The sequence below is a fragment of the Cervus canadensis genome, chromosome 17, assembly GCF_019320065.1.
Source record: "Cervus canadensis isolate Bull #8, Minnesota chromosome 17, ASM1932006v1, whole genome shotgun sequence".
NCBI classification, from domain to species: domain Eukaryota; kingdom Metazoa; phylum Chordata; class Mammalia; order Artiodactyla; family Cervidae; genus Cervus; species Cervus canadensis.
Genome location: NC_057402.1, coordinates 40629354 through 40653441, shown reverse-complemented (window position 1 = coordinate 40653441; position 24088 = coordinate 40629354). Strand labels below are relative to the sequence as shown.

Genomic DNA, 24088 nt, shown 5'->3' with positions numbered 1-24088 from the left:
TATGTATATATATTTCATGAATATTTATTTTATGATGTCATAAGCAATAGCTAAAGCTCAGTAGTTAAAAAGACTGTGAAAAAGACATGAGGCTACTGACAGATGATCATTTTAATGTGTAGGTTGACCAATCAAGCATCCCCTGTATGCCAACTCAAATACCTCGTCAGCACAAATAAATGCAAAATTACTATGAAGTAATCAGATTAAGAATTGAAAATCTACATTTCCCACTGTTACTGAAAATAGCCTCAAGTTTGCCTCTTCATTTTCTGTTATTACCCAATTTAATTTAAAAATATTACAACTTATGTCTAGATCCAGGGACTTTTTCCACATTTATGTATGTTTTCTGAAGTTAATATTCTTTTGAAACCAAATTAGATTTTTATGTTCTGGTTTACCAAGCTACAAACACATCCACTAATTGACTCTGAGGTAATCATGATAAAAATGTGGTCTGAATCACATGATGAAATGCAGTAGATGGAAGGCATTTGTGTGAACTGGTTATCAGTCTCACCTAGTGAAGATACACTGAACAACCCTGCATCTCCTACAACTCAAGGATGTTCAAAACCTTCTATTCTAAAGAAGCTTCTGCTTCTACTGGAAGTAGTAGCCATGGTACTGTACCTGGCACTTTTTGACAGAACACAATATACAAATCAAAATATGTGGTGTGAATATGAATATGGGTCTGAAGATGCTTGTTCACTGGTGATGCAGTAACTGTCCAGGTGAAATCATGTAAGCTCACTTGAACTTCACTTCCCTACAACACAAGAGACACTGTGACCTACCAACTCAGCTTGGGCAGAGCTGGGGCCTGCATTCCCCAGAAATCCATGTAAGATTGTAGCTCATCTCCTCTGCTAACATCCATATTACTGTTGATAGTACAAAAATAGCACCCCAGGAGTGAGGAGGAGAAGAACAGCTATATGGAAAAGGAGTTATGAGGCCTGAAGAAGAGGATGACACAAGGCACTAGTCATCCTCATGCTCACTCTCAAATGAGAGAGTGAAATAACATCACAAGCTCTATCTTAGGGCAGAAAGAGATTTAGGTAGAAGAAAAATTAGGATGTTGGCATTGGGACCACATTCATGTGTAGAATGTGCTCAAGGGATGTGAGACTCCGAATTCCAGGGAGTGGTTCTCAGAGTAGAAGATTGGCATCTCAAAAAATCTGTATTTCATAATATGCACTGATTTCTTCATAAAATAATTGGATGCCTATGACAGAATAAAAAATACTTTACTCCCAAATTAACACAGGCTCTTCCATTAATTTGGAACTGATCATCTGCCTTGGGAAGCAGGGAAGAGAATCTTACTATGAATTCTATTCTTACGGTCTATCTGGTCTGCAAACACCTCCCCGTAGATCATCCAGTAGGGCATGTAGAAGATGTTCCGGGCCAGTTTCCAAGAAGGCTCCTCATCTGGATGCAAGATGGCTTGACGGGCTACTCCAAAACTCATCAGCACCACTAGCATGATGACCACGAAATACAGCATGTCAATCATCTGAGGAGAGAGGAAATGGGCCAAGTCCACCTGGTTCATTACTGTGTGCTCCCCTCAGAGACTTCATGAGTGCTTAATTAGGATGGCGGAAGCTTCTTTCCCCCTCTCCCTCCCATCCATGGGCTACTAGTTCTTGAATTCCATGCAACACATACACCTTATTCTAGAACATTGCCATTTCCATCTCCTGCTCTCAATCTTTCTTCTCTCTGGTGTGTGTGTTAGTTGCTCAGTCATGTCTGACTCTTTGCAACCCCATAGACTGTACCCCACCAGGCTTCTCTGTCCATGGAATTCTCCAGGCAAGAATACTTGAATGGGTAGCCATTCCCTTCTCCAGGGGATCTTCCCAGCACACAGGGATCAAACTCAGGTCTCTAGCATTGCAGGCGGCTTCTCTACCATCTGAGCCACCAGTGAAGGCCCTCCTCTCTTGTTACCCATAAACAAATTCCTCTAGTAACTACAACTGCAAGTAGAGAAAGGGAAACATTATGGGAAAACAGGAATTTGTAAGGGAATCCCAGGAGTAAGAAGAGGAGATGTCAAAGGAGGTAACAATTTGGTGAGTTGAGAGTATGTACTAACATTCGTTCATTATACAAATGGTGAGTAGTTACAGTGAGTAATGCTCTGGTTACAATGAATACTGGCCTTGTGTAATTCTTAATTTTGAACATCCCTGAAGATGAGAGCCCTGACTGGGATCACCTAGACTATATGTCCCTTCCCTCAAAACCACTTGCCATACAAAGAGTTATTCCTAAGCTTGAAAGATGTCCTGTCTTTTGGGACCAGTCCTAGCACTGAGACTATTTTAAGTGATGTAAGAATGGTTCATTCTTAGTTTCATATTCTATAGCCTCTTCTGGATAAATGTTGCCATGGATTTATCTTGACCTCATCACATGAATTGCCTGTGTCCACTCAGTGAAGAATCTGCCTGCAATGCAGGAGATGTAGATTGCAGGAGATGCAGATTCAATCCCTGGGTTGAGCAGATACCCTGGAGAAGGAAATGGCCACCCACTCCAGTATTCTTGCCTAGAAAATTGCACAGACAGAGGAGCCTGGCAGGCTACAGTCCATGGGATTGCAGTCAACCACGACTGAGCACTGACCGAGTTATAGGTTACTCCAGTCTAGAGCGTGTGATCTGAAAACTGTCTGGAGTTGGAGTGGGGGAGTGACTGCACCCAACTGTTTGTCTCTGGCTTCTACAACATGTTAGGAGATTAACCATTGGGTTATTGCCAGAAATCCATATACATACAGTAGGCCCTTAACTCTTGTTTGTCAACTGGATTTAATTAAGTGATCAATATGTAGAAGAGCTTAAAGCAAAGAACATTTCCTGTAAGAAACCAATTGCTGGGGAAAGATCAAATGAAACGTCACAGACTCACGCCTGAGACCTGGCCCCAGGTCCTAACCGACAGCCTCAGTGCTTGCAGTTCCTCATGGGCCATCAGTACTAACCATCTTTCCGATCATCATCACGTAGGGTCCCAGGTACTTGTTGACACCAAAGATGTCCAGGACACGGATATACCAGAAGATGATGTCCACGCAGTAGATCACACGGCCATAGCCCATGTAAGGTTGCTTCTGGAGGCGAAGGATGGCTCCGATCATGAACATGGAAATGGCCACGAGGTCTGTGATGTTCCAGTACTCCTGTAGCCAAACTTTTATTTTCTGGCTTAGCTTACCCGGTTCTGACATGAGGATCTGAAAAGAAATGCCAAACAACAACAAAAATCAGGGAGAGTGGTGTTGGAAGCTTCACCTTAGAATCTTGGGTACTGAGGGCTGGAGCAGCATTCCAGGGGCTTCCCTAGTGGTTCAGACGGTAAAGAATCTGCCTGCAATGTGGGCGAACTGAGTTCAATCCCTGGGTTGGGAAGATCCCCTGGAGGAGGGCATGGCAACCTGCTCCAGTATTCTTGCCTGGAGAATCCCACAGACAGAAGAGACTGGTGAGCTACAGTCCACAGGGTCACAAAGGGTCGGACCCGACTGAGCACCTAAGCACAGCACAGCAGCATTCCAGGGCATCTGGTCCCCTTTCCTGCTCTAGATTTCTAAGTACTCATCTTCTTAGGCAGATAACATATCTAGAAAGGGAAATTCCACAAGACTCCTTTGGATTCCTAGTTTCACAAACTCTCAGGAAATGCCTTCTGAGTTATGTCCCTCTGGCCATTATGAAAGCAGCTGCCTTTTGACCCCTTTTCCAATTCTCTGGACACGTGCCTGTGAGCCCATGTTCCAGAGTTAGTCCAGGAGGAAAACCCTAGAGCAGAGATAAACCTGTGTGGTCCCACAGAGGGGCATCCACCCAGAGGAGATGGAGGGACTGGGATAGGATGGGTAAATCAGCCCAGATTCCTTTGTAACTCAGAGATGAGAAGTCAGGGGAAAGCTGAGCTTCATTTTCTCCTGCTTGAGATCTTACCCTTTCAAAGTTATCACAGCTTAAGAGGACACTTTCTCAGAGGCTTTCCTGGTGGCCCAAAGGGTAAAGAATATGCCTGCAATGCAGGAGACCCAGGTTCAATCCCTGGGTTGGGAAGATCCCCTGGAGAAAAGAATAGCAACCCACTCCAGTACGCTTGCCTGGAGAATTCCATGGACAGGGGAACCTGGCAGGCTACAGTCCATGGGGTCACAAAGAGTTGGACATGACTTAGTGACTAACACACACACACCTTTGTCGGCAAAGTGATGTCTCTCCTCAGAGTAAAACTGAAAATATTTAACAAGTAGCATGCAGGGGCACACAGAAAGCAAACATGGCTGCAGCTATGGTGTGCATCAGGGTGGGGGCTTTAAAGGTGGTGCCTCTTTAGTTATGGAGTTTCTTGGTAGGTCCTGGGGACGCCAGGGGTGGGATGGGGTGGTGGCTATTCATAAGCCAACTCAGAAGGCATTCACTAGTTTAAAAACTCATGCACTCTGACTTATGCCTGCTGCCCTCTTTCCTATAACTGGGGGTGGTGGGCAAGGACGGTGGGCTCTGTGCAGTAAAGAACAGTGTCTTAGCAGAGGGCTGGTGCTCAGTGAGCTCACAGTGGCACTAGAGTGGCACGCAGGCCACTTGAAAGTCCCAGTTGTCGCATGCAGAGTTTGAATGAAGCCCAGCTAGAAAAGAAAGAGGTTGTAGGAGATGGGTTGTAATGTTTTAGACTTGGCACTTTTCATCTGGGGCTGTCATCAGACTGACAGCATCAAATTAGCTCTCCTGGGAAGAAGTTGCCAGTAATAATTTTTCAGTTCAGTGAAAGGGTCAATACAAAAAATATATTGCAAAATAAATAATACTGCTTCTCTATCAGTGGGAGAAAGAATACGAAATTCTGCTGTGTGCTATCTCAACTTCACTTCTTCTTGGGTATATTGTTGCTATTTAGTCGTGCAGTTGTGCCCAACTCTTTGCAACCCCATGGACTGTAGCCTGCCAGGCTCCTCTGTCCATGGAATTTCCCAGGCAAGAATACTGAAGTGGGTTGCCATTTCCTTGGATGTAAGCTTTCTCTTATAAACTGATATAATGAGCTGAAACCTGTAGGTGACATTAGAAAGAAAAGGATCTGGCCTACACTTTCTCTGCCACCTGCACAGGCTTCCCTCTCAGATATGTGAGTTTCACGTCCCCGTGATATAAGTTGTGCATGAACTGGTGTCTGTCCTTTCTCAACACTTAGTTGAAAACCCTGTTTCCTGTGTTTGCAGCAGATGTGCTGGAAGCCTACCCAGAGGTGCTGGAGGCTTCCTCTGGGTGGGGGTGCCCAGCCCCCACCTGCTACAAGGGCCACTGTTCCCTCCTACCTGCCCCCTTGGGCAATGGGAGACCTTACCCAGAGGCCCCGCTGGCTGACTGATGTGAGTATGAAACTCAGGTCCCTTTGGTCAAGATGGAACAGACTCTACAGTATTGAATACACTCAGAGTCCCCTGCCAATGAGGCCAGGGACAGATTCCACTGAAGCCACACCTCCCTCAGCCCATCCCCTCTCTGGCCTGACCACCCTGCTCCTTCTCCCCGCTCTCCTGGAAGCTCTCCTTTAATAAACCACTTGCACAAGAATCCCCATCTCAGATGGAGGGAGACCCAGCTAGGACAGAGTGGTTCAAAGTCCTAAGTTACAAGAAAAATGTCATATCCTACATATCCCTGTCTACATTCAGCTCCCTGAAAACGGAGCCCCAATTTATACCAAGTTGGAGTCATGGGTTTATCTCAGGTACCTGGCAGAATTCCTGCTGGTTTTACAGGCCCTCAGACTTGTTTTTATTACTAAACACCATCTACTCTGCTTTGTGTTCTGATTTCCAAGTTCAGTTTCAGTTTGAAACAGAAGGCATATAAATCTGCGAGGGAATAGAATCAACTTGGGATTGTGACACCTGGAAAGAAAACATCCAGGGCACTTGGAATTTACATGACTCATTTTTGCAATAAGAAGCAATATCTGAGGACTTCTCTGGTGATCCAGCAGTTAGGACACTGTATTGCCATTGTAGGGGGCACAGGTTCAATCCCTGGTTGGGTAACTAAGATCCTGCATGCCTTGTGGCCAAAAAGAATTTAAGTAAATAAAGGATCTACATCTGAATTGAAGTCATTGGTGGGTGGGGCTGGGACAGGTCTTCACAGCGTCACCTCCCGAATTTTCTCCAAGGCCAGGCTTAGGATGTAGGAGATGACGATCCACTCCTGGAGGCAGGGCCAGCGCTCCATCCGCACCAGGATGACGTAGTTGAACAGCAGTAGGTACCCCAGGTAGGATATCTGAAAGGCAGAGACTGACAGTAGTGTCTGAGGGGAGGATCAGCGCCTGGAAAAGCTCTGAAACCCTGTTTACAGGGGGACACATCCTCTAAAACAAATTTTCATTTCTAGGTGCACTGACTCTATTAGAGGAAACCTTCCACTCACATCACAGGTGCAGTCAGAGAACCTTGAGGCAGGTTGGGAGGCATTTTGTACTTTAGCATAATATGCACGCTGAAAGTCCATTCTCTAAATGAAAGTATATTTGTTGCTACTGTCTGCTTCATGGGGCTTCCCTTATGGCTCAACAGTAAAGAATCTGCTTGCCAATGCAAGAGATGCAGGAGACTCATGTTTCATCCCTGGCTCGGGAAGATCTGCTGGAAGAGGAAATGGCAACCCACTCCAGCATTCCTGTCTGGGAAATCCCATGGACAGAGGAGCCTGGTGGGCTACAGTCCAAAGGGTCGCAAAGAATCAGACACGTATGCACGCACGCACATCAGCTTCATGGGGAAATTATGAAGTTGCACAAAATTATGATAAATAGAGAAACTTTAAGTAGTATACTGGTGTGCCTTCTACATTCCTGGAAATTGGAAAATGTTACTGACCCCTCCCTGCATTGCTAATTTCCTTCTTGAATCTTCCCACTGCTGATGGACATGGGAGTTTCGAAAGAGGGGAGGGTGACGATGGGGCATCTGCCCGGCACGCCCAGCGGTCCTGAGGCCCCTTAATTAGCATCCATATGTCTGTGGTGTGCTGCACCCCAACAGGGTCCCTATCTTTGAGGCATGTAGAGTTGGGTGATACAGGAGTGAGGTATGAGGTTGAGGAAGGTGATCTGAAGATGAGTGAGGTTGATTCACTCCAAAGATGAAGAATCTTCAGCTTTAGCCCCTACCCCTCTGGTCCAGGCCCCTTCCGAAGTTTTGGTGGTGTGGGTAAGGTGTGTGCTAGCAATTGATCATCTGTGATTCCCAGTCTTTTTTTTTTTAATGGCCCCCTCCTGATTGGTTTTTCACCAGGATACAGGCAGCATCCCATGTCTAGTCTTTGCAGGAGGATTAGAGCAAGAGTTCTCAAAGTTGGGTTGCATTGGGAACCCCTTGTACTCAGTCACATCAGTTGTGTTCAACTCTTTGCAACCCCATGGACTCTAGCCTTCTAGGCTCCTCTGCCCATGAGATTCTCCAGGAAAGAATACTGGAGTGGGTTGCCATTTCCTTTTCCAGGGGATCTTCCCGGCTCAGGGATTGAACCTGCATCTCCTGAGCTGTAAAAGCATGGGACCCCCTCCCCTACATCTGCAGGCTGCATTTAGAGGCCCTGGGGCGACACCAAAGGCTTGTCAGCCTCCTGGCCCCACCCTCTTCATCCACTTGAGCTCAGGTTCTGGACCTGGGCTCAGAACTGCCTGGGCCCCAGCTGGTTCTGACAAGAACAGGTGGCAGCTGTGGCTTCAGGTGTGGCTGCCAAGAGGTTGGGTGTCCGGACTCTCACTGGCCTGGGTCCCCATGTAGCCCCGGGGGTGCTGTGCCCCAGTGCTCCGCCTCCACCTTCTGCCTACCCACAGCCATCACCCTGTCCATGGCCTTGGACCTGGCTCCTCACTTTCCATCAGCTACTCATGCCGAGTCACTGATGGAACTGCACTGCCAGGATCTGCCTGAGATGGGTTGTGCCCTGGTACCTGGGACTTCATGAGTAGTCTTGACCCTCCCGAAGACTGCAGTGATTTCGGGAGGCACAGTGTGCCCGCCACCCCTGCTGGGACCACCTGCAACCAGCGCAGTTTCCTTCAGAACCTTCCAAATTGCTCCAGTCTCTTTGCCCCACTTCTCCCACCCTTCTGCATGTGTAAGACTGGACCATTCTTTCTCCAGGCACAGTGCCCTCCTATAGCCGTCCAGACAGTGGCCACAGATAGGGCTGGATGAGAGTATGTGGCCACAGTTTGGAGGCCTTGATTCGTTCCTCAAATCAGAGGATTTGATTCCACTGGATTCAACTCCACTTTGAGTGATCCCATCAGTCTTCTGAACAATGGCATTTGTCAGCATGCTCTCTCAAGATGAGTCATCTTTGTTCATTGTTGGACGAGAACTGTATTTTCCTAAGTGTGTATTACTATAAGACATTTGAAAAATCCTTCTTCTTAAGGAAATAGAATATGATTATTTGGCTTTATGAAATGGTATATTTGGTCTAGAATGATCACATTCCTGTATATAAATATTATCTATCTAGGTTCAATTTTAGTTGAAGATCTGAGTTAGTCCCACTTCATGTGCATAATTCATTTTAATCCACTGATTTTTTAAACTTTTTATTTTACATTGGAGTGTAGCTGATTAATAATGTTGTGATGGTTTCAGGTAGACAGCAAAGGGACTTGGCCATACATATACATGTATCCATGCTCCTCCAAACTCCCCTCCCATCCAGGCTGCCATGTAAAATTGAGCAGAATTCCCTGTGCTATACGGTAGGTCCTTGTTGGTTATCCATTTTAAATATAGCAGTGTGTTTATGTCCATCCCAAACTCCCTAACTATCCCTTCCCCCCATCCTTCCCTTCTGGTAACCATAAGTCTGTTTTTTAAGTCTGTGGGTCTCTTTCTGTTTTGTAAGTAAGCTCATTTGTATCATTTCTTTTTAGATTCTGCATATAAGGGATGTTATATAATTTGAGGATCTGAGTTAATCTCACTTCAAAAATCCATTGATTTTCTTTAAAAGCACTTTCTTGAAGAAGAAGAATCATTCTTCTTGATTCTCATACATCTAAAACATGCTAAGGGAGGCCTTACTGTGTAAAACCAGAACTTGACAATGGGGGCGTTGTAGAATTCACAGATCTTGGTCCCAATGGGGACACTTCGTTGCTTTTTGTGTTCGTTCTCCTCGTCCCCCTTTCTGGAGCTGGCATCTGCATTCGCATCCTGAAAACAGAGCAGAGCACATGGCAAGCAGGCTGCCAGATGGGAAACTCCCGGGACCCTAGCCCCACAGCTAACAGACAGGCACCTTCCAAGGATCATAAAAATGCTCTCTATTCTTTTTCTTTTGATATATTATTGTGATTTATTAATAATTGAATTTTTCCAAAGGCTAATGACAGAAAAAAACAAAATTCTGTAAAGCAATTATCCTTCAATCAAAAATAAATTTAAAAAAAGAAGTAAAAGATTTGAATAGACCTTTCACCAATGAAGGTATAAGGAAAACAAATAAATACGTTAATGATGTTCAACCTCAAATGTTCTGTATTCCTGCAGTGTCTAAATTCACAGCAAGAGAAACAGCAACCCTTTTGAAGATGAGGGTTGATGATTGGGGGCATCACTGACCATATTCTCCTCTTCTTTTTCTTTGCCGTCCTCATTTTCCTTGGATGTTTGATAGGAGAAGTCATCATAGGTGCGAAAGTCCAAAAACAAGATGGTTGGGGGGAGAAGAATCCCCATGATAACCTAGGTATGATGAGAAAAGTGGATTTTTAAGTTATGAGAACTCCTGAAAATTTTCCCAGTATAGGTAAAATTTTAAATGATGAGCTTCAGCATTCCTCAGTAAGCAAGCAGCTCTGGAGTGGGTCTGTCTCTGCTCTGATGGTCTGTGGCTTATTTGGTTTTGTACATGGATAGAATTGCAGACACTGAGAAATGTGAACCACCACATTGTTCAAGATGAACAGCAAGCAGGATGATGTGGAATCCTAGCTTAAAAAGTAAAGATCTTACATTGAGTTTCAAAGCAGGTAATTTTTTAAAGTAAAATATAGTAAGTAAAAATTAATTAATTAGACCAAAATATTTTAAATAGAAATAACTTAGATGTAAATGTGAATATATGGGCCAAGGGTTGGAAGACGACTGTGCTCCTAAAAGAAGGATTTGTGGATGTACTTAGTCCCATTGAGCTGTATAGTTAGATAAGGCTAAAATAGTGTGTTTTATATTATGTGACTTTTATCACAATAATAAAAAACATTAAAAAACAAAAAAGGAAAAAAAAACCCAAAGGTTTTCTGAAGAACTAGGAATTCTGCCTCAAGAATGTAATATAGAAATCCTGATTTCTGTATTACAGATTCAGATTTACCAGTCCTCATACTCAATCATGTGCATTGATTCTATAAAATAAGTAAATTGGTTCTGTTCTTCTGGGAAAAAAAGAAAGAAAGAAAGAAGAACTTAACATGGGCTCAGCCTAGATTGCAAAAGGATGGCCTAACCTATAAATGGAGACCTCTGTCATTTTTTTAAAAACCACGTTCCTGTTTTTATTTTCTAATTTTTTAGCCACTCTGGACAGCATGTGGGATTTTAGTTCTCTGGCCAGGGATCGAACCCCCAGCCCCTGTACTGGAACTGTGGAGTTTTGACCGCTGGACCACCAGGGAAGTCCCACTCTTGCCATTTTTATCACTGCTGTGCTGTGTGTCTCCAATACTAAGCTGTTTCCAATGTTAAGTCCTAATTTTTAAAAAAAATTTCCCCTCAGCCATCCATTATTAAGAACACCACAAAGGGGCTATTTCTACCATATACTAAAAATTATATTATAAAACACTAATAATTAAAACAGTGTAGTACAGGTATATGAAGAGACCAAACAGTGGAGCAGAATGGAAGGATCCAGAAAAAGATTCAAATATACAAAGTCATTACTTGTGAGACAAACACCACATCCAATGAGAGGAGTAAAGATGACTATTTAATGCACGGTATTGAGAATCTGTGTGATCATTTATAAAATAATTAAGTTGGATCCATATCTCACACAATCACTAGAATAACTGTCTAGCTCAATAATTTCATGAAAGAAAATAGGGGAGGGGGATGCATACAGAGACGATGAAACAACTAAGAATCATCACATGAGAATTCTTTCATAAATAGAGGAGAAAGCCTTTCTAATGATGCTCCCAAATCAACACACAATCAAAGCAAAGATCAATAGATCTTGTACTTAAATCACAAACTTCTGCACAGCAAAAACACATCACAACCACAGTAAAAAACAACTCATGGGAAAATATACTTGCAGCTCTTGACACAGGAAAAGGGCCAATCTTTCTAATTAGAAAAGATCTCCTAGACGTCAAGAAGGAAACTTCTAACAACCCAGCAAAAAAATGGGCAAAAGTAGTGAACTTAGGGACATTTGTGCTTACAGCAAATGGGCTCATTTTCGCTCATAAGAGATATTCAGGGACTTTTCAGATGGTTCAGTGGTTTGATCCCTGGTCAGGGAACTAAGATCCCACCTGCAGCGTGGCCAAAAATAAAATAACAATAAAGAAACTGATAGCATCTTTTAAAAAAAAAAGTGGGGGCGGGAAGAAAGACATTCAAAGAAACTATGCAAAGATCTCATTTTTTACCATTAGATTGTAAAAATTCCAATGTGTGCTCACACACCATATTAGTGGGATTGTGGGAAAACTCTCTGCACAATGGTGGGGGGGAACACTTCCACAGAAGGAAAGGCTATCAAGATCACAAGTCCAGATCCCCATGGGGCCAACAGCTCCCTTCTGGATGTTCACTTAGCAGACATGTGAGGCACAATGCGTGTTCAAGAGCAGCCATGGTGGCCATGAGTGTAGCACCCCCAGGGGTGAGTGACTTGCACTGGGGACTGGCCTGAGCTGTGATAGTCCACTGTAAAGGAAAACAGGGGAAGCAGGTAAGAATGAAGGAATGTTCTATGTTGTAATACAGAAAGAGTTCCCAGAGGAAGTGGGAAAAAAAGGTACATAAGAATGACTATGTCAACCTTTGTGAAAAAGAAAAAACAGTAAGTATATTTAATTCACCACGAAAAGAAAAGAGAGTATGCATATTAGTTTTACATATGGAAATATACACAAGAAACAAATATGAGTGGTTGCCACTGGGTGGAATAGGCCACATGGGGGACAGGGGTAGCAGGGAGACTTGTCACACTTTTAAACAGTTTTATTTTTATTTTTTTGATGTGCACCATTTTCAAAGTCTTTATTGAATGTGTTACAATATTGCTTCTGTATTATGTTTTGGTTTTTGGGCTCAGAGGCATGTGGAATCTTAGCTCCTTAACCAGGGATGGAACCAGGGATTAAACCCACACTTGAAAGGTGAAGTCTTAACCACTGGACTGCCAGGGAAGTCCCATAAACAGTTTTAATTTTTTTAATATGTGCATATGATATGAACTAGTCAAAGAATTAAATTTAAAAAAACAATCCTGGCTTTACAATAATTACATATTTATGTTGCAAATTTAAAATGCTTTGAAGGAAATTTGATGCTTACAAATATTTATACCTATGGATAGACATTATATCAAAAAAAAAGCATTAGGTTAAAAAAAGAAAAGGAAGAAATTGCAAAACACCCACCAAATCTCAAAAACTTAGTACAAAAAAAGAATATAGACTATCTCATTAGTGATATTTTTCCTTTCAAAAACATTTTGTACCTACTGGTTTAAATCAATATATTATTAAAATTAACTTCAGGACTTCCTGGGTGGTCCAGTGGCTAAGACTCCGTGCTCCCAATGCAGGAGGCTCAGGTTGTCCCCCTGGTCAGGGACCTAGATTCCACATGGGGCAACTGAAAGGTCCCACGTGCCTCAAGGAAGACTGAAGATCCTGCATGCTGCAACTAAGACCCAGTGCTGCCAAATAAACAAATAATTTTTAAAAGTTAACTTCAACTGTTTCATTTTTACTTTCTACAACGTACTTGAAAAACTTTCTATAGCTATTAAAAATCTTTTTGTAAAGGGAAAATCTAAAGTTTAAATTTAAATGTAAAGCACATATGTGCTTTGTTTCTGTTGGACAGTGCTGCTGAAGACAATACAGTTTAATCTCACTCTTTAAAATTCTGGCATGTTTAAAAATTACTTTTTAGTAATATATTCAATTACTTTTTTTTTTTTAAGTTATGCCAGGTAGCATGTGGAATCTTAGATTCCCGACCAGGGATCGAACCAGTGCCCCCTGCATTGGGAGCCTAAAGTCTTAACCACTGGACCATCAGGGAAGTCCTAGTGAACTTTTAGTACATATGTACCCTGTTTGTTTATGGGTTGAGGAGCTGGAACATATGGACCTGTAGACTTGATCACAGAGTGGACTTGGGAATGCTCCTCGGCCCTTCTTATCTTCTGCCACTTGGCAGCTACATGTTGAAGCTGGACCAGACCTTGGTTGTTGTTGTTTTTTTTTAATTTTATTGAAGCATATTTGATTTACAATATTGGGTTTAATTTCTGCTGTGCAGCAAATTGACTCTGTTATACATATATTCTTTTTCATATTCTTTTCTATCATGATTTATTACAGAATATTGAATATAGTTCCCTGAGCTGTACAGTGGGACCTTTTGCTTATACATACTATATAGGCTAGTTTGCATCTGCTAATTCCAAACATCCAATCCTTCCCTCACCCACCAACCCATCCCCCTTGGCAACCACAAGTCTGTTCTCTATGTCTGTGAGTCGGTTTCTGGTTTGTAGATATGTTCAGTATAGAGGTTCTTCAATAAACTAAAAATAGAGTTGCCAAATGATTCAGCAGGCCCACTCCTGGGCATATATCTGAACAAAACTATAATTCAAAAAGATACATGCACCCCAATGTTTGTTCACTGCAGCGCTATTAACAATAGTCAGGACATGGTAGCAACATAAATATCCATCAACAAAACAGTGGATAAAGAAGATGTAGTACATATATACAATGGAATACTACTCAGCCATAAATAAGAATGAAATAATGCCAATTACAGCAACATGAATGAACCTAGAGATTACATGGGCTGCTCCAGTGTCTCATCAGTAAAGACTCCGCCTGCAACACAGTAAACATGGGTTCTATCCCTGGGTTGGGAAAATCCAGTGGTGAAGGAAATGGCAACCCACTCCAGTATTCTTGCCTGGGAAATCCTATGGACAGAGGAACCTGGCGAGATACAGCCCATGAGGTCACAAAGAGTCAGACACAACTGAGCCATTAAACAACATTGACAGGGATTATCACACTTAGTGAAGTTAGTCAGACAGATATCATATAATGTCATTCACATGTGGAATCTAGAAAAAGAATACAAATGAACTTATTTACAGAACAGAAATAGACTCACAGACATAGAAAACAAACTTATGTTTAATAAAGCCAAAGCAAGGAGGGATAAACGAGGAGTTTGGGATTAGCAGATACAAACTATTATATTAAAATACTTTTGAAATACTTTTAATATAATATTAAAACTATTATTACATAATAACATGTAATATTACATAATACTATGTATAAAATAGATAATCAACAAGGACCTACTGTATAGCACAGGGAACTATGCTCAAAAACCTATAATGGAAGAGGATATAAAAAAGGAATATATATATATATAACTGATTCACTTTGCTGTATACCTAAACTAACACAACGTTGTAAATCAACTATATTTCAATAAAAATTAACAATAAAATGATAGCAAGTACTTTCAGAGTCATAAGGCAATCTATAAGAACAGAGCTCAGGTGCCTGCCTTAGTGGTGGGTGGATGGTCAGGGGTGCACAACTCGTTACAGTGGACACCATGCCCACAAGCTAGTCTTGCTACAGGTTGGGCTCTGGTGTTAGACCACCCATGTTCAGGTGCTGCCCCTCACCTCATAGCTGGGATCCTAGGTGAGTCCCTTCATCTCAAAGCTTCAGGTTCTCCTGAAGGCAAGGATTGCCACAGGGTCTCCCTCCCAGGGTTGTTCAGAGTCAAGGATGAAATAATCCACAGACAGTGTTTAGCTCAGCCAGGCAGAGAGTCAGAGCCCACAGGTGTCACTTGTCACTACGCAGACACACCACAGGTACCTTCAGGCCAGGGTTCTTCCTCATCCGCAGCCTCCCCATCCACATGTCCGTCAGTAGCATCTGGCTGCAGGTGTGGGCGATGAAGTCCCGGTGTTTGGCTGCCACAGCCAGTTTGAGGCAGGTCGAATTGCTCCAGTTTTTCAGCTCGTATGTCAGTAGTTTCATGGCGATCTGCTCATCGTGCTTGTAGGACTGGTCCAGGAGCTCCACAGCCAGCTGGCCAAAGTCTCTGCCGAGACACAGACGGGAGCGGGTGAGGCAGTGGCAGCCACACACTTTGTTAGAGAGCCGTGTCCATGGGGACATCACGGAGCCACAGGACACAGAGTCCTTGACTCCCTGTCCTCTTCCAGCAGGGAGCTCCTTGGATGTCCCCAAGGGGACAGCCAGGGGCCAGGGTCCGTGCTCAGCCATGTCGGAGGCTGACTTCCGGAGGCCCCATGAGGAGAAGTCGGCAGGTTAATAAGTCTGGGGAGCCCTGGCTTAGAAAAGTGTGTCCACACTTTCATGAGTTTTACCTCCAGGTGCCCCACCATGTTCTCACAGGGAAGACGGGAGGGAGGAGAATCCCCTCATACTGCCAGCCTGGGGTGGGGGGGTCCATTCTGAACTATGCACAGAGCGCTTCCTAACAAAACCTGCCCTGAGGAATACTAGTTAAGCAGAGTTCAACCTATTGGTGTTTTATCAGAACCTGACTGAGCTGAGGGTAGGGAAATACCTAGCTCCAGCCCCCTGTAGCCATCCTGTTCTACCTAAGAGGTCCTTGGGAAAATCAAGTCCAAGGGCATAGGTTCACTAAGGCTGTACTCCTCTGAATGCATGTTTCCTTATGAAAATCAGTTTTGTTGTCTTTGCATTTAAGTTGTGTTTCCCAGAAAAAGAATCATGGACATAGAGAACACATCAGTGATTGCCAACTGGAACTGAGGAAGGGAGGGGGTGGGTAGTTGAGGTTAGGAGACATAAGCTTTTTTATATAGGATGGATAAATAACAAGGTCCTACTGTATAGCACAGGGAACTATATTCAGTATCCTATGATAAACTATAATAGAAAAGAATATAAAAAAGAATCACATATATATATATATACTTTGTTGTACAGCAGAAATTAACACAACATTGTAAATCAGCTATATTTCAATAAAGATATACTGTCTAAAATTGTTTTTCCACAAATATCATGTATTAATGTATGTATGTGGAATCTAGAAAAATGGTATAGTTGATCTTATTTGCAAAGCAGAAATAGAGACACAGACATAGAGAAAAAATATGGATGCCAAGGAGGAAGGGAGGGTGAAATGAATCAGGAGATTGGGGTTGACATATATACATAACTAGGTATAAAATAGATAACTAATGAGAACCTACTGTATAGCACAGGGAACTCTACTCAGTGCTCTATGGTGACCTGAATGGGAAGTAAATCCAAAAAGGAGGGGATACATGTATAAGTGTAACTGATTCTCTTTGCTATACAGCAGAAAGTAACACGACATTGTGAAGCAACTATACTCCCATAAAAATTAATAAAAAATTGCATTTCCATAGTTTGCACAAGAAGACAATCAACAAAAACAATGATGGTCCAGAAACACCTCAGAAAGACAGAAGGAAAAATATTGACACAATGGACAAAGCATTTGATGAACAAGCTTTAAATTTGATGATACTTAAGTGAGAACCACATTTGCCTCCCTTCCTGGAAAAGGGGTGGTTCTCAGGACACCTGGGTCTCCCTGAGCTCTACGTCCCCTCCAGACACTCACTTTGAATTGTTGTCCAAGTCCTGGGAGATGTCGTCCACCAGCTCGCTCTCGGAGGACTCGTGGGCCATGGACTTGTAGAGCTTGCATGCCACCAGGGCCTTGGCCATGCTCTCCTCCCCCCGCTGCCAGAGGAAGACTGCCATCTTTTGGCGCTTCATCAGCACCGCCCACACCATCAGCTCATGGAAGGGGTACTGGAATCGACTCACGGCCGGGTCATCCACATCAATGTCCAACTCCTCCTCCTTTTTCTTCTTCTTCTTTTTCTTCCCTTTGGCTGGTGGCTCGTCATCCTGAGGGGAGAGAAACACCTTTACTGTGGTTCTGCCATAAACATGCAGTAAAGGGTTTCAGGACCAACTGGAAGAAGGGAAACCTTGCTGTCTGCGGGAACACAGAGACTCTTAAGTACATCTGTGTGTCCACCCATCATATGAATTCTTTTGAAAAGATGCACATGTTTATTACAAGAAGTAAACCATTGAAAATCAAATGAGCTGAAAAGGCGTAATACTGTTTGAAGTTTATACTCCTGGGTTGGCAGGTTTTTGTGTTTTTTTTCTAGAAGCCTCTAAAAATTGAAGAGAAACTGCAAAACTGAAAACAAAGAAAATACTTCAATCCAAATCACCCCATAGGAAAGATAAAGCACAAAACTCATTTCCTGAGGGATGTCTTTAAATATCAACACTCTGAACCAGAGATTAATAGGAAAAATGTAGAAGGAGGTAGAGAAAAATATCTTGGTTTTCTACCAATGGTTTGGGCTTCCCAGGTGGCTCAGTGGTAAAGAATCCACCTACCAATGCTGGAGATGCAGGAGACACAGGTTTGATCTCTGGATTGGGAAGATCCCCTGGAGGAGGAAATGGCAACTCACTCCAGTATTCTTGGTTGGAGCATCCCATGGACGGAGGAGCCTGAAGGCCTACAGTTCCATGTGATCTCAAAAAATCAGACACGACTGAGTATGCACACACATCTACCAAGAGTTTAAGGAAGCAGGAGTTCTATTTTGAATGAGATTTGTCTTTTCATGGATGTGTTATAAAGGGAAGGCCAATGCTTTCCATTTCCAAGGGATTATGAGGGGTCATTCTAATAATAAAGCAGGATCCTAAAGGAAGGCATTAATGACTGGGAGAACTGGTGGTGAAACATGCATGTTGCATGGAATCATTCAGAAAACTAAGATCATGGCATCTGGTCCCATCACTTCATGGCAAATAGATGGGGAAACAATGGAAACAGTGACAGACTTTATTTTTGGGGGTTCCAAAATCACTGCTGATGGTGATTGCAGCCATGAAATTAAAAGACATTTGCTCCTTGGAAGAAAAGCTATGACCAACCTAGACAACATATTAAAAAGCAGAGACATTTCTTTGCCAACAAAGGTTCGTCTAGTCAAAGCTATGGTTTTTCAAGTAGTCATGTATGGATGTGAGAGTTGAACTGTAAAGAAAGCTGAGCACCAAAGAATTGATACTTTTGAACTGTGGTGTTGGAGAAGACTCATGGGAGTCCCTTGGACTGCAAGGAGATCCAACCAGTCAATCTTAAAGGAAATCAATCCTGAATATTCGTTGGAAGGACTGATGTTGAAGCTGAAACTCCAATACTTTGGCCACCTGATGAGAAGAGCTGACTCATTTGAAAAGACCCTGATGCTGGGAAAGATTGAGGGCAGGAGGAGAAGGGGATGACAGAGGATGAGATGGTTGGATGGCATCATCGACTCAATAGACATGGGTTTGGGTGGACTCCGGGAGTTGGTGTTGGACAGGGAGGCCTGGCGTGCTGCGGTTCATGGGGTCACAAAGAGTCGGATACGACTGAGTGACTGAACTGAACTGAACAGACTATTCCAGGCTGAGGATCCAGTACCCAATAGGATAATAGAAATGGATCTCTGCTCTTTTGCAAATAGCTTTCTCATCAGTGACCTTCTTTTATTATCACACTGATCCTGAGAGGTTGTTAATGTCTTCCAGTCAGATGAGGAAGTTGTGGCTTAAAGTCTGAATAATTTGCCCATATTCACATGAATGGAGTGGCTGGGCATGGGGCAGGAAAAGGGGTGGAGCCTGACTCGTCAATTCTTATGGCAAGTAGTTCATGACTAAACCAAGTTTTATAACCTCATTATGAGGTATTCTGATGTTTTTACTGAAACTATCATATCTTGCCTTGAATTTAAATGTTTTTGTTCTAATTTGTCCCAGTAAAACTGCAGTTTCAGTCATTTAGGGAATATTGAAATTAAAAAGGAAATGTAGCTTTATTTTCAATATTATATCAAGTCAAATAAAAATCCACTAAGGACTAATGAAAAATTGTAAAACAGAGCTTTTATTCACCACACTACAAGGCATTCAGGACCTTAGTTCCCTGACCCGGGATCAAACCTATGCCCCCTGCAGTGGAAGCGCAGTCCTAACCACTGAAGTCTGCCAGGGAAGTCCCAAACAGAAACCCCTTTAATCCTACCTTTCCATAGTATATTATTAAAATATTAATTGTATGCAACTTCTCATAAAATAATTTTAATATTGCTATAGGCAGAAAATAACCGACAAGGGGTTCATTTCCCTACAGTGCATGAAGAGACACAAAGCAAGTAAAAGAGAAGCAACCCAATAGAATAACAAAAGATATGAACTGGAAGTTAAGAAGAAATGAATCCATCCACAATCACAAATAATAGTAAGAGCCTCTAAACACCCCTCAGTCAGAAATTAACTTGAAAAAACTAGTACATATAGAAGCAAATTGAATAATAAAATTACTAAGTTTGATCTGACAGTATGCTGAAAGCGAAAGTCACTCAGTCCTGTCCGACTCTTTGTGACCCCATGGACTATACAGTCCAGGGAATTCTCCAGGCCAGAATACTGGAGTGTAGTATGAAGTGAAGTGAAGTGAAGTCGCTCAGTCATGTCCGACTCTTTGTGACCCCGTGGATTGTAGCCTGCCAGGCTCCTCCATCCATGGGATTCTCAGTGGAGGGAGTGGAGTGTACTGGAGTGGAAATAGTGGAGTATTTCCCTTTTCCAGGGGATCTTCCCAACCCAGGGATCGAGCCCAGGTCTCCTGCAGAGAAGTATATAATTGTGCCCAACAAACTGAGAATATACATTTGTTTCCACACACATGGATCATTAACAAAATTCCACCTGGCATTATTCCCCAATTCCTTTGAGATTTTCAATCTCAACAAGTTCTAGATATTGGAAATCATATAGTCTACACCCAAAGAGTAATACTAGAAATCAATAAGACTAAGATAACCACAATAACAAAAGTCTGTATCTAGGAAACTTAAAATATGCTTATAAATAACTCTTGGATTAAGGAGGAAATTATAAACTGTTTAGAAATGAATATCAATAAAAGCTCTACTTACCGAAACCTGTAGGGTACCATGAAAAACAATGCTCAGAGAAAAACGTATACTCTTCATGAATTCATTGAAATACAAGGAATATTGAAAATGGGCAAACTTCACTTTCAAATTGAGTCAATAAAAATAATACAATAACTCCATACAAAGTATATGGAGGGAATGAATAAAAATTAAAATATATTAATAAAATAGAAAACAGAAAAAAAGAAAGTTGCTGAATTAAGCAAAAATACCAATGAAATCCAAAGACAGGTATGGTTAAGAATAAAGGGAGGAGATATAAAAAAAAGAAAAAACTGGAACAAGATTTGATACGCAACTAAAGATACAGAGTAGACTGAAAAAATTAAAATACTCTGTAAAGGTTTATGGGGCTTCCCAGGTGGCTCAGTGGTAAAGAATCCCCCTGCCAATGCAGGAGACATGGCTTCAATCCCTGGGTCAGGAAGATCCCCTGAAGAAGAAAATGGCAGCCCACTCCAGGATTCTTGTCTGGGAAATCTCATGGACAGAGGAGCCTGGCAGGCTACAGTCCATCGGGTCACAAAGAGTAGGACACAACTGAGAGACTAAACAGCAATAAAGATTTACAACAGTGAACTTGAAAGTCTAGATGAAGTAAATTGTTTTCTATGAAAATATAATTGACCAAAGCTGACTCCAGAAAATAGAAAGCCTCGATGAACTCCTATTATAAAAGTTATTACTAAGGTGGTGAAAAATGGGCCTCTGACAACAAGACTGGACAGGCTATTATATAGGAGAGTTCCACCAAGGCTTCACCCAGTAGATAAACCCTATGTGATACAACCAATCCGAGAGACTAAGGGATTATGCAACTCTGACTTTCATAACCCTTCTAGTTATGCTGAAGGTCAGTGTCAACTGTGAGCAAGAATCAAAACCTTCTACCCTGAATCCATACAGAAATTGGGATGCTACTTAACTCATGAATTTATTTGAGAAGAATCTTTACAATACTCAGTCTTAATATTGTGTTATGGTACTTCCTCTACTCGTTTGTGTATTTTCATGTCTAGTGATTTGTTCTTAAGTTCCCTTGTTAAGGTTATTTCTGGATATTTTTGTCCCATTATGAGGAAACTTTGTTGATTTTCCTGGACTTTCTAGATACAAAATATTTTTCTGCCAATAATAATTTCCTCCTTCTTTTATGTATTCTTCCTTTATTTATGTTTTCATTTGGTAAAATTTCCAGAACACTTTTAAAAACCAGAGGGGATAATTATGCCAACAATAATGGGTGAGCTTGATTTGTTCTTAATTTTAATAAAAGTCAGCTGGGTGGCTTTTACCTTTTAAAAAAATGTCTATGACCTTTGAATATAATCTGACTAAATCATCCAAGTAACTCTTTGTATGTGGTGAAGTGGATTTATTCATGGAAAACAAATTCACTCAATTTTATGTTAAATACAAAATGAAGAGGCTCCATGATACCATGAAACCACTGGAAACAAGTCCTACTTACTTCCATTCCAAGAAGTTTGAGAGCTTTCGGCTGCATAATGAAAAGGGAGGGAAAAAAATTCAATGGAATCAGATAACTGAAGTTACAATACTGTGAGTTGTATATTAGTGATATCGCTAGTAGATTAATAATAGATTAAAAAGTACTTTGGGTAGGGAGGTTCAAGAGGGAGGGAACATATACATATACCTATGGTGGATTCATGTTGATATATGGCAGAAATATTGTATTGTAATATTGTAAAGCAATTAATACTGTACAACACAATATTATGAAGTAATTATCCTCTAATTAAAAATAAATAAAATTTTTAAAGTACTTTGTATAATTAACAATGAAGGACAAACCTAAGGAAAGCATTTGTCCTTCACAGTTCATGATATAAAGTACTCTTTCATCTATTAAAATCTATTTTCCTTTCCCCTGCTTCTGTCATCCCAGGTCAGGTGAGGAGACAGACGTGCAGACACAGGAACCCCACCCCAGGGAGAACCAGAGAAGTTCACCCACAGAAGCACAGACACTGAGCTATGGGGCTCTGAGTGGGGCGAAGGGAGGGCTTCATGGGAGGTCTCACACATGAGTTGGGCCTGGGACACACGTGGGGTTTTGAAGTGGGGAGACACAGCTCCACAGGTTAGTAGAGTTTGTTCTGAAAGTGGTACATGGTCACCCACAACAGGGTGTGGATAATGAGGGAGAGCCTTAGACGCTTCAATCAGGAGCTTGACGGTGATTCCTCGGGCACTGGGGAGCCTTGGAAGTTTGTGAGCAGGGAATGCCCCGTCAGGATCCTCACTTTGGAGGATCAGGGTGGCTCCAGAGGCAGGAAGCATGGAAGAAAGCAGAGACAAAGGAGCCCAGGAGGAAGACAGCTGTGAACAAAGGATGGGGCAGGTGCCAGTGCTGGGCTGTGGGCCTGATGGGTGGAGGGAAAAAAGATGCTTCACACCAAAAGCCACCACAGGAGGACTGGAAGGTGTGTGTGGGGGGGGGGGTGGGGATGGGGTAATGAGCTTGGCTTTGAACAGGCTGAGTTATTGTGGAGGTGAGCAAGGAACCATGTGTGACCCTGGGAACCACAGAATAACTGCGTGTCCACTGAGCTCTACCCTCTTGGGTCCAAACAGGTTGTTGTAGAGGGTCCGGAAGCTCTTGCGCGTGTAGTTGCAGCGGTAGGCGCCACCCATGAGGTACTCCAGTACGAGCCCGATGTCTATGAGGCTGATGTGGTAGTCAGGAGGAAGGTTGCCCTGTAAGGAAAGGAGTCATGTCTCAGGCCCTGTAAGAAGGTACCTGTGGCCTGGACTGCATCACACACCTTGGCGTCATGGCCATCCCTGCTGGCGATGTGGGTGTTAACAGAACCAATGGGACATTAAACTATCTTCTATCTGTTACTACAGGATGGAGGGAGATAAGAGAGTGAACCATGTTCCAGAAAATAGGTTAAACTTCCCCATGGGATGAGTTAGAAACCCGCAGGGCTGTAGGGGAGAGGCCTGGGCTTGTCTGTGCGCTTGGACAGAATGACCAGTAATGTGCATTTAAACATAAAGGAAAGAGGGACCTTCCCAGTGGTCCAGAGGTTGAGACTCTGCCTTCCACTGCAGGGGGCACCATTATAGTCCCCGATCTGGAAACTGAGGTCCCACATGCAACAGAGTGAGGCCAAAAAATAAAAATAAAGAATATATATATAAAGAATGTATATGTATGTATAACTACATCAGTTTACTGTACAGCAGAAAATAACACAACATTGTAAATCAACTACACTTCAATAAAAAATTGATTAAGGGAAAAAATCATTGAGGACAGATGGTGTAGCTGGTACAAGCCTTCCTTGATGTGAGTAGATTTGCCCTGTTGAGAAGGTGCTTTGACAGCTGCTTGCAGGGGAGAAGGTGTCTTCAGGGGCTGGCGTCCAGATTTTCTACAGAAGGAGGGAGTGAGCGCATGATGGGCAGGAGGACTCTGTGAAAGGTAGGGGAGGACAGGACACTCCTGGGACTGGGACCTTTCTGAAGAAACCTCCATGTGGTACCCCAGGATTTTCTGAGGGACCCCAAATGCTTCAGTAAGAACACAAACTACCTGAGGTGGCTGGGAGCTCGTGAAGGGGCAGACTTCTGCTGCAGAATGGATGAGGCTGTGTTAAGATGAAGGCAGGGTGTGGGCAGAAGGGAGAGGAATTGAGAGCATCCATACACCTGTAAGCCAG

The 24088-nt window shown here is 42.6% G+C and overlaps 1 protein-coding gene and 1 long non-coding RNA gene across 2 annotated transcripts in view; one reads left to right on the top strand and one right to left on the bottom strand.

The window, feature by feature from the left end:
* The window catches only part of TRPM1 (transient receptor potential cation channel subfamily M member 1), a 65445-nt gene that overhangs the window by 15547 nt on the left and 25810 nt on the right, over positions 1 to 24088 (bottom strand). The window contains exons 14-22 of the mRNA XM_043434315.1: positions 22977 to 23117; positions 21865 to 21894; positions 16967 to 17259; positions 15193 to 15421; positions 9668 to 9790; positions 9128 to 9259; positions 6201 to 6329; positions 3014 to 3265; positions 1360 to 1534 (exon numbers count right to left, since the gene is read on the bottom strand). Of these exons, the coding sequence (XP_043290250.1) occupies positions 1360 to 1534; positions 3014 to 3265; positions 6201 to 6329; positions 9128 to 9259; positions 9668 to 9790; positions 15193 to 15421; positions 16967 to 17259; positions 21865 to 21894; positions 22977 to 23117 (1504 nt within the window). The remainder of the gene's footprint in view (positions 1 to 1359; positions 1535 to 3013; positions 3266 to 6200; positions 6330 to 9127; positions 9260 to 9667; positions 9791 to 15192; positions 15422 to 16966; positions 17260 to 21864; positions 21895 to 22976; positions 23118 to 24088) is intronic.
* On the top strand, positions 13778 to 21454 carry LOC122419615. The gene is made up of 3 exons (XR_006262937.1): positions 13778 to 13844; positions 18739 to 18743; positions 21441 to 21454. It is a non-coding gene; the product is annotated as an uncharacterized LOC122419615 (long non-coding RNA).